At 36.5% G+C, this 17,250-nt stretch overlaps 1 protein-coding gene across 1 annotated transcript in view; it reads right to left on the bottom strand.

Annotated features, from left to right (window-relative positions):
- The window catches only part of LOC110032331 (CHD3-type chromatin-remodeling factor PICKLE-like), a gene marked incomplete at its 5' end in the record, with an annotated part of 151,853 nt that overhangs the window by 126,997 nt on the left and 7,606 nt on the right, over window positions 1-17,250 (bottom strand). The window contains 6 exon segments of the mRNA XM_020735924.1: window positions 5,687-5,737; window positions 15,213-15,320; window positions 15,422-15,640; window positions 15,733-15,869; window positions 15,962-16,057; window positions 16,148-16,395. Coding sequence (XP_020591583.1) covers window positions 5,687-5,737; window positions 15,213-15,320; window positions 15,422-15,640; window positions 15,733-15,869; window positions 15,962-16,057; window positions 16,148-16,395 — 859 coding nt within the window.

Here is a 17,250-nt window from a genome sequence, read left to right as displayed (position 1 = left end):
CCCCGCGCCAGTTGCCCCCCCGCCGGCAACAACACGCCACTGATCCGACCTCCCCCTCTCTTCCTACCCTATACTTCTTCCTCGCGACCGAGATCTTTCCTACCCGATTCTTCTTCCTCGCGACCGAGATCTTGCCTTCGCTGCGCACGACCTCAGCCCATCCTGTTATTCTTGCTGCTTGTTCGTCTTTCTTGCGGCATGGAGTTCTTGGAGCGCCAAAGGTTTCTTGGTGTGCCGTTCTCTTATCATTTGCCCTAACTTTTCTCCTCTTGTGATCTTCAGGTTTCTTCGTCTCTTGTCATGGATTTCACTATTCGTGAAGCCGCTCATTTTCGTGATATTGTTGCTGGTGGTTCTCATGATCTAGGTAATGTTAATTTGTCTTCGTTTTTTAAAATTCAATTGGTTGATAGCTCTACTCAAGAAATTCGCTTGGAAAAATGGTAAGCCAGTCATTTTTCTTCAAGATTCGGATTTCAATTTCCTTGTGAGCCTCTGAAATTTACTCAGGTAGGTAAATTCTCCATTGCCCATCCGCAAATGGAAGCGATTAGGAGATTCTTTTTGGATCTTAAAATTACTGGTAAATGAAGTTTAGGTTTTATTGATGGCAGACATCTTATGATTAAGCTAGAACGTGAGAAAGATTATGCATATGGAGAATTGGAATGCTCACAAGATGAATGTTGTGCATGATAATCCTGGTGTTAAGCTTTGGTTGCTTCAGAAAAATCTTGCTTAGTTTCTAAAAAATTGGAATTGGAGTGTTTTTGGAAATCTTAGTAAGGTTGAGGCTGATGCTGAGAATCGAGTTAAAGAGTTAGAATTAGATTACTGTAATAATAGTATTAATCTTGATCTATTGCTTCAAGGGCAGAAGGATCTGATTAATACTACTAATTTTTTTGATGTTGATAGGAACTCTGCCTATTATCATGCTTGCATTAAGAGTGGAAGGAAGCTTAACATGATTACTAACATTAAGAGTATTAATGGTAGTTTTTTTCTATAATCCAAATGATATTGCTAATGATGGTGTTAGTTTTCTCTCTTAATCTATTTCATAATGATGGTAGTCCTCTTACTCAGATTAATGCTAATTTGTATCATATATCTTCTAGCTTAAATAATTTAAATCTTACTTATATTCCTAAAGAGGAAATTAAGGATGTTATGGATGACATGGAGGATGGCAAAGCTGCTGGTCTAGATGGTTTCACTGTGGAATTATATAAGAATAGTTGGGATATTATTCAGCCTGAACTTGTTGAGGTCATTCAGGATTTCTTCTGTCGAAGTGATTTACCAAGATATTTTAAATCTTCTTACATTGCTCTGATTCCTAAGGAGAATGGTAAGAATTCTTGCAAGAATTTTTGGAATGATTTTAGACCTATCAGCATTAATATTGTTATGTCTAAGATTATTTTTAAGATTATGGTTAAGAAAATTCAACCTATTTTAAATAGCATTATTTCTTTAAATTAGACTGCCTTTCTTAAAGAAAAACACATTAGGGACAATGCTCTGACAGTGCAGGAATTATTGTTTGATTTTGATAAAAGTAAATTTGTGGTATTGTTATTTTTAAGATGAATATTAAGAAAGCTTTTGATTCTATCAAGTGGGAATTTTTGCTTGATGTTATTAAGATTGTTGGCTTCAATGATGATTTTTGCAATATTATTAAAAGGATTTTAAATAATAACTATTACTCTGTTATAATTAATGGTACCTCCAGTGGCTACAATACCTCTAATGATTACTTTATGGCCTCTAAAGGTATTAAGCAGGGGATCCGCTTTCTCCTTACCTATTTATTCTTGTTTTTGACTATCTTTCTAACTGTCTTAACAATCTTTTTGAAAAGTATCCTTGTCTAAACTATATACATAGAGGTGGTATTAGCATTTCTCATCTTTGTTTTGTGGATGATCTTATACTTCTTCTAATTCTCATAAGAGATCCATCAAAAGATTTGGAAGGTGATTTCCCATATGCAAGATGTATCTGGTTTAGTTTTTAACAATTCTAAATGTTATTTTTATTATTCCAAATAAATATCTGCTGATAAGAAGAACTGGATTGCTAATTATACTAATTGTGTTAAGGAGAATTATCTTTTTTCTGAATTATTTCATAAGATTAGAATGAGGATTGTTTCTTGGGAGCATAAGTTATTATCTTTCGGTGGGCGTGTTGCTTTACATAAGAGCATCCTTACCTCTCTTCCTCTTTATATTATGCAAGTGATGTGTATGCCTCTTGGTTTCATTAAGAGGCTGGAGATATTGTTTAACAAATTTTTTTGGGAGGGTTTTGGTAAGAAGAATGTTCATTGAAAGAGCTGGGAGAAGCTTTGTAAACCGGTTGATAAGGGTGGACTTGGTTTTCGTAGTCTTATTGATTCTATTAGAATTAGCTATATGAAGTTTTGTCTTCGGTTTCGAATGGATAATTCTATTTGAGCTTCTCTGCTCCGAGCTAAGTATTGTTCTACTTCTCATCCCCTTTTTATTTCCTTTTCTAAAAAGGATTCTTTTATTTGGAGGGAGATGCTTAAGGACTCTTCTCAAGTAGAAGAGAAGTTATGTTAAGATGTCGGCAATGGGGATGTGGCTTTCTGGTATGAGGACTGGCTTGGTAAGGGTGCTCTTAGTGACTTCTACGAGGGTCCTCAGGATATTAATATGAAGGTTAAGGATTTACGGGTTGGGCAAAGTTAAAATTTGTCTCAGCTGGTTACTATTGTGCATTATAATGATGCTAAGTTTATCTCTCCAATTCCTATTATATTTGATAAAAAAGATATTCCTAAGGTTAAAAGTAAGCTTGGTGATTATATTACTAAGTCCTTAGCTAATCATATTTTTTTCTTATCATGGAATGGATCTTAGTTGGAATTAGAAGAAATGTGTAAAACATTCGATTTCTTTTTTTTTAGAGGGTTTTTCATGAGATCATACCTACTGACAATATTCTTAAGCATAAAGGCTTAAGGATTGCTTCTAAGTGTGTTCTCTGTATGAATGTTGAGGAGTCTCCGTCATATTCTTACTGATTGAACTTTTGCTTTGGATATTTGGACTAGTGTTTTTGATATTTGTGATAGAATTGATGTTTTTTCTGGATATCCTAACATTGCTGCTATTTATGATGATTGGAAGGATAAGGAGCACGATTTCTTATATAATATACCTTCTATTGTTCTTTGATTTATTTGGGTTTCTAGAAACTGTATGAGATATTCTGATGAGACTATTACTGCTAGGATTACTTTCTCTAAAAGTTGTTCCTATATGAGTAAAAGGTGTGAACGATTTAGATATCTTGGTTCTGTTGTTCAAAGCGATGGTGATATAAATGGGGATGATAATAGTAAAATTCAAGTTGGTTGGTTGAAGTGGAGGAATGTTTCGGGCCTCTTGTGTGATAGAAAAGTAACGCTTAGAATGAAAGGAAAATTGTATAAGACTGTGGTCAGACCTGCAATGTTCTATGGCGTTGAATGTTGGTATTTAAAAGAGTAGCATAACAATAAGTTAAGTGTTGTCGAGATGAGAATGATTAGGTGGATGAGTGGCTTTACACTTAGAGACAAAATGCAAAATGAATATATCCGTGATAGGGTTAGTGTAGCTCCTGTGATGGACAAAATTAGAGAAAGCCGTCCTAGATGGTTTGGACACATTAAACGTCGACCATCTGATGATCCGATTAGGAGAGTAGATGTTTTAGATTCGACTTGTGTTAAGAAAGGCAGAAATATACCTAGGAAGACTTGGGCTTATTGTATAAAAAATTATCTTAATCTACTAGAACTAAATGAAAATATGCCACTAAATAGGACGCAATGGAAAAAAAAAAGATTATTTAGCTGATCCCACGTAGTGGGATTAAGGCTTTGTTGTTGTTGTTGTTGTTGTTGTTGTTGTTGTTGTTGTTGTTGTTGTTGTTGTTGTTGTTGTTGTTGTTGTTGTTGTTGTTGTTGTTGTTGTTGTTGTTGTTGTTGTTGTTGTTGTTGTTGTTGTTGTTATTGTATGAGTAAGAGACTTTCTTTTAATGGTATGAAGCATACTAACAATGTGTATGTGAAAGTCATTCTTACTAAAATCTCTCTCAATTTTACTACTAATTCACATTCATTTTGTATAGTAGTTTGGAATAAGTCTTATGCTCCGTTTTTTAAAATTAATTCTGATGGGGAGTTGAAAGAAGAATCGTGCAGGTATTAGAGGAGTTTGTGAGGATTGGAGTGGTTTTGTCATTTATTGGTTTGTTGCCCTTCTCTTTATATTTCTTCGATTGCTGCAAAAGTTGATACTATTGTCTCTGCTTTATTGATTGCTAGGAACAATATTATAGTTGAGACTGATTCCCTTATTCTATGGGAAGATTTGCAGATCTATTTTCAGATCTATTTTGGTGTGCCATTGGAGTTTACATTTGCAGGTTAAAAGGATTCTTCATCTAGCCAAAGATCTTAATGTGATTTCGTCTCATACTAAAAGAGATGGTAATGTTGTTGTCAATTGGGCTACTAAATTGGGATCTTTTCTACGAGCACATTTCATTTCTAAAATCTTACCTGATAATCTTCATAGATTGGTTCTTTTGGATTTGTAGGTGCTTTAGTTTGTTGACGTGTTTGGGGGTGTGTTGAGTTGTATTTTTCTTTGTTTGGAAAGAGAATTATTGGGTGTGTGTGTGGGACCACTTTCTCAATTTTATACTTTACTCTATTGGAATAAAATGAGGAGCCGAATAATGCTATTTTATTAAAAAAAAAAGAGGCCTTAGATTGTTTTTACCTCTGCTCAGTGATCACAAAATAGGAGGTTGTTTACAGCAATGTTTAAATCCCACTGATAGTGGCAATTTTGAGTTTGAAATGCTATTGATGATAAAAATTTTAAGATATTTCATTTCCTCTTCCTTCCGATTAAACAAAAATATGCACCTTTACATGCCAAAAAGATCGAGAACTCCAAAAGAAAATTGAAAAATAACATGCAAATAGATGATTCGTAGCAGAGGCCATAATTTAAAAAAGATCATAAAGATTTTGATTTATAGAGGCAATGGAACTAATGTCGTGTGAGATATCATTTATGGCCAATGCTTAGGGGCGGAGGTTTATAGGTTGCCAACAGCTAGCTTAGGAGCGGAGGTTTAGAGGTTGCCAACAGCTAACAATCAAAACAAAAATGTCGCAGCAATGTGTGTTGCCCCATTTTCTTCAACAAAGATGAAGATGAACGGTCAAAGCTGGCTGGTGCAATCAGGCCCAGGCCAGTCAAAAATCTATTTGAGCCCCATTTTGGACAATTCAAATATTCACAGACATTGTTTGACGTTTTAGAGTATGTCTAATTAAACTAGTTTGAGCATAATCTAGCACAAATTTTATCAATTAGAGCTAAATCAAATTCTTGTTCAACCATTCAAAAGTGCCTAAGTATCCATTCATTACAATAAAATTATGCTTAATAATAGAATTTCTACAATCCCAAAATTACCATATATAAAGATTCGTAACTCATAATAATGCATAATGTAATTAAAAAAGTTATAATAAGCATAAAATAGCCTCTACATTTCATAATATATGACTTCAATATCATAAAAAGATGCAACCGGATAGTCATCTCCAAAGGCCACATGCAGATAAGAAAAAGGATCGGACCTTTCCATCATCAAGAAAGTGCATCAGCATGAAGAGTTCATCCAAGTTATTCTGCAACGGAAAGGTAATCACAAAATAAAGGTTAATTAATACATAATAAAAAAATGGTATGAATAGCCAAAACTCTGAATTGAATGGTTGCATGTGCAGTTACACAACATATTGCAAGCACTATAACAGATTATAACACGAACTGCAAATCTTTTTTTTTTAACATAAATAATTATTGAGAGATATTATCTTGCACATACTGGAATGGTAGCAACTAAAAAATCCATTTTCTCCACAGTAGTATTATTTTGGACTGCCATAAAGAGCTAAAGATACACAATGTTAATGTAGAAAATAATGAATGCTAAAATTCAATGTTTGTAGAAATCTGACAAAATCCTGGAGGAAATATGAGAAGATCTTGGAGAATCTGATTGGGACAACTTAGGAAACTCTTGCTTAATTTATTCACTTCCAATTTTATGTTATTTTACTTTTTATTTCAGAATATTTCCTTTCCTAACTTAGGTTAAAATTTGGTAAATTTGAAAATTAGGAGAGATTGCATTCCCCGATATATATATATATATATATATATATATATATACTCTACATGTGAATAATATATTCAAGAGAATTATTACTCTCAAAACCTATATTCTACATGATATTAGAGTCATAGGAAACAAACCCAAGATTTTTTTCAACTGCCGGAGTCTCTCCAACAACCATCCAGGGCCGAAACCTTCCTTGCAACCATCGGTCTTCCAGCAAGCCTTCGGTCAGAGCTTCTCCATAAAACCTCTAGAGTCGGAGCTCTTCCCAGTCCCTCGCTACATGCCATCCTAGTCCCTGCTTCATTCCTCACCAGAAACTCCGTAAGTGGAGTCATGGATATCTCGGTGGTCCAAGCAGAGTCATGAATATTTAGTTGAGTCCCTGCCGAGCTATTAGATTGTGTGGTTCCTCATCCGATTGGAAGTCCCATGGGATCGGTCCTGAGCAAGTAGAGTCATGGATCTTGACAAGGAACACAGCAAGCAGATTTGGTTGTTGCTACCTACATGATGTTGCCTTCAAAAAGATCAAAGCAAGGATCTTTCCTAAGCAAGCAGTAACATTTATTGTCCCCACTTGTTGTCTACCTCCAACAGCTGAAATCCTACAGCACAGATAGCCCAGTGAGCATCTCCCTGAATTCCTTCCTATTCCTGAATTTCTACCCTAAGTGTGTGTATAGAACTTATGACCAAGTATGGAATGAAGATGATGTCAATTTTAAATCAAAGGCTAGTGATGTTGCTCAGTCGACTTGTAAACTCTCTAACTTTATCTAAATCATAAATTAAAAGACAATAATTTCCTTCAATGGTCTCACTTTGTGTTTATGTATATTTGTGGCAAAGGAAAAGAGGAACATCTCACAGGAGATGGCACGGTTCCTGGGATCATTAACCTAAGACCACTGCACATGGAAGAATCGAGATCATATAGTTATGTCTTGGCTAGTCACAATGACCACTAAGTGGGAGAGAATTTTTTGTTTTGCAAAATTGCCAAGAAAAACTGGGAAGTTCCAAGAGAAACATATACAGCACTAAAAACACAGCAAAACTGTTTGAGAACCAAGCATCATGACCTTCATCAAGGACAACTAAGTGTCACTCAATACTTCAATACATTGACAAAGTATAAGTTATAATTTGATATGTTTGAGACACGTGTGGAAATGCCCACATGATATCGAGATGTTTAAATCCATAATCGAGAAGAAGAAAATCATCAAATTCTTAGTTGGACTAACTCAGGATTTCAATGAAGTGAAAGGGAGGATCATGAGAACAAAATCTCTCCTATCTGTTTGTGAAACCTTTGCTGAAGTCAAAAAAGAAGAGAGCAGAAAGACGTTGATGCTTAATGGAAATGGGGGTTCACTGAGCATTGAAAGCTCGGGCATGTACACCAATAATTCTTCCCATAACTCAAAGCTCAGTAAAAACCATCTCACGTGTGACAATGGCAAGAAAATTGGACATATCAAAGACAAATATCAGAAACTTCATGAAAAACTTACAAACTGGAAACCTGGACAGCGAAGAAAAGATTAAAAGAAAAATGCTAATGTTGTAACCACGTCTAATTATTTGCAAATACGATGGCGTGAGTATTTAACTTGAAAAACATCATTATAAGAGGAAAAGGTGCAGGGTACAGATAGGTTGTATGAGAGGGCCTAAAAGTAGGCCCAACTCACACAATACAACACACAAAATCCCAAATAAAGCAAATATATATAAAGATAAAAAACCAAAAAGCCACCAACGGACGCAAAAGTGCTAGGGAAGTCCTACTTTAGTCTTTCCTCTGCCTCTAGTTCTCGAAAGGGAGCCGGCTAACAAATTGATAACGTGTGTACCATTACCCAAAGTAACCAAAGTATCATCCATCAGATTCCTGAGCTCAAGTAAGTTTATTCTTCTTCTTCCTCCTGGATGTGTAAACCTATCATTTCTCATCTGAGGATTGACTCATCTGATCAATGGATTGGTCCAAAGGTGGTCAAACATGTGTAGGTTGTTGCACATCATGATCCCTATGAGCCTGGATAACATTAAAATCTGGTTGGACATGATGAGGCAATAGTGAAGCAGTAGAAGTATTGCCACTTGTAATATCAGTGATAGTTTCTAGGAAAGGCGGGGTCTGAAGAGTCTCCCTCGCCCCTACGATAGGAGGTTCCAAAGACGGGGGAGCTATAACATTGCGTGAAGACTGAATTGTTGATATATTGCCTGCGAGGATAACTACATCTTCAGGAGTATCCTTCTAATGATCAATAGTGTCAATAACTTGGAGCTGATCAGGAGGAGATGGATTCACTGTCTCTGGCGGAGCATTTTTCTTATTTGATTTGAGGTGGGGGTGTAGATGATGGCATAGAGAATTGGATTGGTCGAACATACAACAGTTCGAACAATACGAAGGAAAATGCTCAATCACTACATTTTGTCAATATTCATGGTGTTGTGTGCCCAACCAAATTTCCTCAAAAGCGGATGAAATGAAGTGATGAGTGATGTCTCTTTCAACAAATACTCTGGCTTTAGATGGACAGAAAGAATTAAAAATAGGAATGTCCATTTTGAATGGCTTAATAAAATGAGGCAATAAAGTACAACACTTTTTTGAGTAAAATAATGAAATTTCAGACCATGGTGGCGAATCCAAACCGAAATGATTTGTAATTCTGTTTGTGGGTCAAAATCCACAAACCATTTCAGAATTTTTATTGCTCTCATATCAATCTAGATTATCATTCTAGCAAATAAGCGTGTGTAATCCTCTTCATTATTAAGTTGAATAAGAATGTGTCTTCCATCTAAGAGTTTAATTTTACACTCTCCAACAAGGTGCATAAGCTCAAATTCCTTACGAATAAACTCAATTTTGGGATGTTCATACAGAAATTTCTCGACCGAATTCAGACGACAGGAGGAAGCAAATTGAATACCTTCAGCGTCAGTAAAAAAGATGGCAGGCTTCCCATTCTTCCTATTAGGTTTTTTGATGTCTTCTGCCCACTAAAATGAAGAAGGGAAAGAGCACAATTTAGGTGAACTTGAGGCGTGAACAACCGCAAGGGCAGCAGCATACTATCTGTTTGAAGCCATCACAAGGAGGCGTGTGATAAGAAACAATGAAAGTGCAGTTCAGGAAAGAGCAAATGCCGAAAGGAATCTGCAGGAAACCACTTCAGAGCATGAAGAGAGACGCATGACCGAGCAGTCACATCCCTTCAGAGAAAGAGACAAGCAGCCGCGTCAAACGAGAGCCAGGAATCTAGTCGGGACCAAGCAGCTGCGTCAAATTTGGTCTTCTACGAGCACAGACGCCGTAGAAGCAGAACCGGCGCAACGTGAAACCCACAACCACAGAGCAGCTGCGTCAGGATGAAGACGAGGATGAAAGCGACGAGAGCGACACACGAAGAAGAGAAATGCAAAGGAGGAAAAACCAGAGTTCACCATAGAGGCGAAACCCTAGCAGAGCGTGAGCGACGACCGCACCATTAGGTATATATATAAACACACACACACACACAGATATGGGGGCTTTAAGTAAATAATAAAATTTAATCAATAGGAGAAAGGGAAGAGGAGGCTTTGTACAAGTGGGCACGTGATTCTAACAAAACCCAAAAAAAATCACCTACGAGATCACACAACCCCAAAAATAATTTCTAAAAAAGAAAAATACATGTACAGATATAAAAATTAGTGCATCCGTTTGAGAAGAGAAGAATAATCATGGTAGATAGGTTTTCCTCTCTCCCAGGTTCTAGAGAGGGAGTCTAGCAGCAAACTGTTATGTAGGCTTCTACCCGAAACTATCAAACAGTCATCCTGTAAATTTCTGAGTTCTAGCATCTCCTTCTTCTTCTTCTTCTTGGCTTTAAAAATCTTTAATTCATCTTCGAGAGCATGTCCCATCTAAACAATAAATTGATCATCAATGGATAACTCTCCCTAACGGGCGTGTTGATATGTAACCTGCTGAGCAGTTTCAGCTAGGGCTGTCAATTTGGCTCGTTGTTCGTGAACAGCTCGTGTTCGGCTCGTTAAGCAGCTCGTGTTCGGCTCGTTCGTTAAGCCTACGGCTCGAAAAAAAAATTATATAACTTCTTATATAACAATATATTACATATATTATTTATATAATAATATATTATATATATTTATGTCTAAGTTTAAATCATAACATCTCATGTGACAATGTGGTTAGTGTCTTTTTTTGTATATGTTTGACCCAGGTTCGAATCCCACACTTTACATCTATTTTTCTTAACTTTAGTTTAACGAGCCAATTTCGAGCCGAACACGAGCCGAACACGAACACGAATATTTAAATCGAGCCGAACACGAACACACTGTTCATGAGCCGATTTCGAACACGAGCCGATTTCGAACACGAGCTATTTCGAACGAGCCGAACACGAGCCAAGCCTGAGCTCGCTCAAGCTCGGCTCGTTTACAGCCCTAGTTTCAGCCTTTTGCACACCTTGATCTTGACACGTCTCCTATACTTAAGTACCCTCTTCTTCTGCAATAAGAGGTTCCATATCTATTGGAATATCATATGCTACAACCAAATTATTGGTAGCAATGATACCCAATGAAGGATCAAGAATCTAAGTAGGCTTAATTAGAGAAGGGTTCCCATCATGTTCAATTGGCGTAGTAGCAGTATACTCCCTAGTTGCTCTTCTACCATATCAGCAGTTGGAATAGATGGTCCTTGAGTAGTTTGATTAGCCAAATCAATGGTTAAATCAAGTTGCACTAGTTGGTTAGGTCTCAAATTGGTGTGGCGCCTGAAACATTTATCTAGTGTGTGACCAAACAACTTACAATTGTTGCAATAATATGGTCTTTGTTCCATGAAAATTCATTGTCAATACACTTTATGTGCAGTTCCAAGCCCAATTTCTTCAATTTCAACAAAATTAATATCTCTCTCCACAAGGATCCTGACAACAGAAGGCCTTATGAGATTGAAAGTAGGTATGTCTAGTTTCATAGGTCTCTCAAGTGTAGCCCCAATGGAATAAAAAACTTGATGGTTGAAAAAGTGCAGCTTAAGACCAGGTAGCTTAAACCAAATTGGGGCTATAAGTGGTTCTTGGCTTGGATCAAAATCGGGAGACCGCTTGAGCAACTTCATATAGTATATATATATATTCAAAAACGATTCAAGATTTTAAATGTTTGCACTAATATCATGACTTAAACTATATGCAAAATTTTTTATTTTTAAGCTATTGTCGACTTTTGTCTGCTTACATAATCGTGTTGTGGGTTCGATTTCGTTTAACATTCAAAAATGACATCTATGTGCTTAATTAACCCCAACTTTGTGTTTAACTTCTAAAAAATTAGAAGTCAACAAAATGTTCAATCACATAAATTGACGAACGGTTCAATTTGTCATGAATCTTATGTCTTAAGTGAATTTAATTTTATTCTCTTGAAATGAATTGAACTATAATATGAGTGATTAATTTGTATTTTGCAAGATACAATTTCTTTTATTTTTATTTAATTTTTAAAGTCCAAATAATACAAGCAATTCAAATTTAGATCATTTTTGCAAGTCTAAGATCACGGAAAAAATTTTAGCAACCTCCCAATGTCGTCCCTAGTTAGAGAAAAGAGGAGGGGGGCTGCATTGGGTTGTCTAACCTGCCCAACAGTTTATAAGACACATTTGTCTGTCATGAGAAACTTCTAATAGTCCACTGATCTATAAAAGGCGTGTGAATTTTTTATTAACTTGCACAAAAATGATGTGAGCAAAATCTCCTTACATTTATACATTTCTTTGTTTGGCAGATAACGACGATGAAATGAAGTTAACGGGCAGAGATTATTCAATCGCTGCCTAAATTAGTGTGTTATATGAGTGAGATATCAGAAAGGGTGAAGCATGATTCAAACATGTACCATTCATGGGACCAGTGGGCTCTAGCAGACTTCTGAATCGCATAAATACCAAGCAAGTCCACTTGCAGGTTCTGATTTCTGCTTCACGCTTGAAGGGCGAACGGACAAAAACATACAAGCAAGTGCAAGTAAAGACATACGGATTCAGATTTAGGGCTCGTATAATTCAGCTAGGGAAAATAGGGGAAAACAATAGAAAGTGACTGGAGGCAAAATTATGGTTCATGGGTGAAAACATGGAGAGGATAAACTTTTGTTTGCCTCTAGATTGAGAAGAAAAATGAGGTAGTCAAAGTTAAGGGCAAAGAGTTATTGAATTGACTAGGACTCGCACTAACAGAGGGAGGCAAGGCTTCAGTTTGAACAAGAAGTAGAGTTCAACCTAGAGAAAAAGCATAAGAAGAGAAAGAGGAGAGTTTTAGAGGCCCTCGTAAGTTGCAATCCCGTCTTTATTTTCCTATTGGAGAGATGGCACGTGAGATACGAAAATCAAATCAATGTAGGGAAGGAGACGAACAGGGCTTCGGCCGCATGGGATTCAAATATTGAGGAAGCACGTGAGGAAGTTCGATGCTTAGTTCGGGACAAAGGAGTGGTCCATGCAAAGCGGAAGGCTAGGCTGGGGGACGCAAACAGTGGAGGTGACGAGCAAACAAGGGGCTTCGGCTGGTTGTGGTGTGCTAAAGCTTTCAGACAGATACAAAGGATGGGAGTTTTGAACAGCAAGAAGAGAAGAAAGGCAAAGAATAGCTGAGATGAGGTCTTCAGTTCAAACAAAAGGGAGGACTTCCGTCTCTTACATGTAGTTTGAAGAAACAAAAATTAGAAGCTCGCACTTTATCTGTCTCATCTGTAGCTTTTATGGAAAATAGGATGCGAATAGAATGTGACTAGAAGCGAGAGCAGTTATCGCCTCTTGGGGTGGAAGCAGGTGTAGGGTATAATTTATTTTAGTTTCTTTTTTTATGTTCAACAACACCAAAAACCATTGGCTTGGGAAGAAGCTAACTAAGCCAGCTCAACAAATCCTCCAACACGATGATGTTGTATTCCCCCCCAATTTTGTTACAAGACAGCATTAGAAAGCATTTGCAATTTTCTTAGCTTTATTAAAGGCCAAATTTCCTTATTAACCAAAATCAAACTATATAAGAGAAATTTTACCGAATTCCAGGGGCAACAACATTCTTAGATTTTATGTTAACCAATATCTTGAAATTGTAGTCCTATTATGCAAGCTATTCTCTCGTTATTGTTACTGATCTGGGATTGTTATGCATGGCTTTACTCCTCACATTGTTGCTATTCCATTTGCCCCAAGTATAGGGTAATATTCCTGCTTTGCAAGGGGTTTCTATTCACGGATATTTTACAGGGTATTTTTTAATCTAGCTGTTTTAATTTATTCTCTCTCTAGACAAGGTTAAGTTCTGAGCTTCAACACTATCTATATCAACATGAGATGATCATGTATCAATCATTACTACTAACCAAGGACAAAGAACTCCGATTAAATAAATCTCTTCAAATTTTAAATCTTTTGTGTGATTGGGATGTACGATTTCTTCAAATGAGATATCAGGCAACCTAATTCTAAAGGAATTCATTTCCTTATACTGACGTGACACAAGAATTTCTTACAATGATTTTGTTCAAGTTTGACCTAACTAGGAATCTGATTGTCTATGTGGATCAAATTTCTTCCTGATTTCTTCAAATTTATTTAATCATTACATCATCTTTTTAATTTATAATTCTCATATTTACTGATTGCATTCAAAAAAAAGGAAATTATTATTTTATTAAGTAGTTTGTGATATGTGATACCTATAGTCCTTTGCATAATCAATATACATAGCATATTTCAACATGAACAAAAAAACTTTAACCTTAAACCATCCTGCATCAACCTAAAAATTTACAGCTCTGGCTTCAACCATAAAAAATCTGTAAAAAAATAGATTTGTACATGCACTACATCAAATTCTAGTATCTCCGTGATAAAAAGGTGTTTTCACAAACCAATATCAACGCTACATTCAATGCATTCCATTCAATTTTTTTGCTATGACTAATGTAGCGGAAAGCAGGGTTGGGATAAAAATAAAAAGAGCATGGAAATGAAAAGGCAGGAACTCTTATTTCTACGAAATGCTCGAGAATACATAGTGTTTTAATGAGCATTGTAAACTAAACAATTAAATCTATATTACAAATCAAATACACTACTTGAGAATCAAGTGATGAAAATTATTGTATTGATTAGTTCTACTCATGATTCGGGTGTAAGCGAGTCAAGATGAGCTCGAGTCATGCCTAACACGAGCTCAACACGTTTGTCAAAATACAAGCTCGAGAGCTCGAGCACATGGCACTAATATTAAGTTCGCTAATCGGCTCACAAGCTTGAATAAAATTGCCATGAAATTTACTTGAGTAGCCATCTAAGTAATCGAAGGCGGGAGAAGATTATAATTGTTATGGTAGCTCACTAAAGAAGGCATCGACAAGACTAGAATCCAGCTAGTCGAGCCGGCTTGCGAGCCAATGAGTGGATCCTAGACAAGCTCGAGATCAAGCTCATTTAATAAGCGAGATCGAGCCCACCACTCGATAAGCTCGACTTGTCAACCATTAATGAGATGATCTCGATTTGGCTTAGCTCATTTACACCCTTAATCATGATAGAGGTGGTGGAGAGGGAAGTAAGGGTGTGCCTTTAGTTACTTGGTGGCTTGAAGGCCTTACAAAGCTATTGAACTACTAAGCAACTTCAATTTCATAAAAAACATTAATAATATAGAAAATAAGAAAAATGCAAATTTAAAGGCAAATAGCACAAAGCATGCTACATTTGCCTATGAGTTGCATAGAATAAAAATATTCTTTGATTTGAATATAAATATTTTAGGTATGAAGTGAGACAGTAAAAATTGGTTAGCTATATTCATTCTGTTAACACAAGTCAATTCAGTGACATTCTAGTTTAAGCCTTCAAAAAGCCACATGTCACCACTCAAAAAATGTGTACTAACCTGGAGAGGTGTCCCAGTTAGAAGCACGCGATGCTTTGCAGAAAAAAGTTTTAGTTGAAGAAATAATTTGGACTCTTTATTCTTAAGGCGGTGCCCTTCATCTACAATCTGCATGAATGTCAGTAAAGACCAAGGTAATATCCATGTAAACCGATCAAAGCTGTATCATAATTTAAAAAAAAAAACAGCTAAAAAAGTACAGCATATACCATGCACTCCCAGTTGATGGATTTTAGAAATGTTGAATCCATGTTTACCATTTCATATGATGTTAAAAGAACATCAAACTTTATTCTTTTTGTGTGGTTCTTTCGACTGGAATTTTGAAAAGCCTTCTTCTTCTTGTGTCTTTTTGTTTTCATTTTTGGATAGAAAAATTCATACTGTCTTATGATAGCGCGAGCTTGGGCTGCTCCAAAATACATGACCTACAATAAAAACAAAATAAATTATATACAAATATTTAGTACAGATACACTAGAATCATTCCACTTCCTCCATCAATGAAGTTTGCACATACAACATTCATTTGTGGCGCCCATGTTAAAAACTCACGCTCCCAATTCCGCAGTGTTGAAAGTGGTGCTATCACTAAATGAGGAGATAGATTGTCTACAAAAAGGGAAGCAAGAAAAGCAATACTCTGAATAGTTTTCCCTGCATTTGGCGCACACTTATTAGAAAACTATGGAAAAAATAAGTTGAGAAAAAAAAAATCTATTCAAAATTCACTCCTTAGAAGTATGTACCAAGACCCATCTCATCAGCAAGTATAACATGAGTGCCTTTTCTCCACGAATAGCGCAAGAAATTTAAGCCTTCAAGCTGATACGGATGCAGTGTCCCTACAAGTATCCAGAATAGGATTAGCCTGTCAAACCTAACTGGCTTCAAGGGAACCAAAAAAATTTCAGAGATATAGCTTGAACCCATACCACCAGAAAGAAATTCTGGGCTTTCCTCAAACTGCTGAAACTCTTTCAACTTAGGTTTATGATCTTTTGAATCACTACTGAAATTTTTGTTCTTGGTTCGGATCATCTTAGCACCTCTTGATTGGATCATTTTAAATCTTTCAATTTGTGGTCTGAAGGTAGAAATATCTGATTCAACTTCCCAGGTGCATTCATCATAGGGAAGCTCTTTCCATTTCACAAAGTATTCGCGGTCATCACCCACTTTTCTGCATCAGAAACTTCAATACAACTCAGCACCATGTAAAATGGTTCCAAAATTAAACAAAACTAAACAAATAACACTCCAAAGCAGCTAGAGATAAACTCATGGCACAAACTAGGGTCAGAGAGTGAACTAATCTCTAGGAATAGAACAGTTTGTCCAACTAGTTTCAATTTCCAGGCTCTGGTTGTCATGAACGCAACAAAAATTGAATTGTCGATTGAATTCTCGATACTAGCCCATTTCTATAACAAGCGAGCAAAATTTCAACTAATATTGTTCCTATTTTGAGCTTAAAAGATGGTGGATGTATATTGATGTAGAGATGAGTTTGGATACAACATGATGTATGCTCGATCCATAAAACCTTAATTAGAAAATGGGGCTCGGACAAAGCATAGGGCATGTTGGAATTGATGACATATACAAAAATCTAGACTTTTTAATACCACAGTTAACTCAAATCACAATGAAAAAGCAAATATTATTTCTGAAATTCAAAATGGTTACAAACAAAGCACTTTAAAGAAGGAAATACAATAACAAACATAACCAAGCACAACTACATGTACCCCGAAGCCAGAGGTGCTGCAATTTAAGGGGACATAATGGAAGGATGGCCAGAGGATGATCGTGGGATGGGCTGCAACCCGGGGAGGCTGCAGTGGACGGAAGACTGTGCCACAACAGTCACAGCAGCATGGAATTGATAGAGAGGTGGTGATAAGTGCAGGTGGGGAAAGCTGCAGGGGTAACGAGAGGTTCGTATGCAAGGAACGCAGCAGCCAAGGTATGGTTGAGGCTTTGTGGTTGGGATGTATGGGAAAGGAGGGAATTGAAGAGGTCGGTTGGTTCAGCA

The sequence above is a fragment of the Phalaenopsis equestris genome, unplaced genomic scaffold, assembly GCF_001263595.1.
Source record: "Phalaenopsis equestris unplaced genomic scaffold, ASM126359v1 Scaffold000924, whole genome shotgun sequence".
NCBI classification, from domain to species: domain Eukaryota; kingdom Viridiplantae; phylum Streptophyta; class Magnoliopsida; order Asparagales; family Orchidaceae; genus Phalaenopsis; species Phalaenopsis equestris.
Note: the sequence above shows the minus strand (reverse complement) of the source record. Positions and strands in the feature narration are given on the sequence as shown.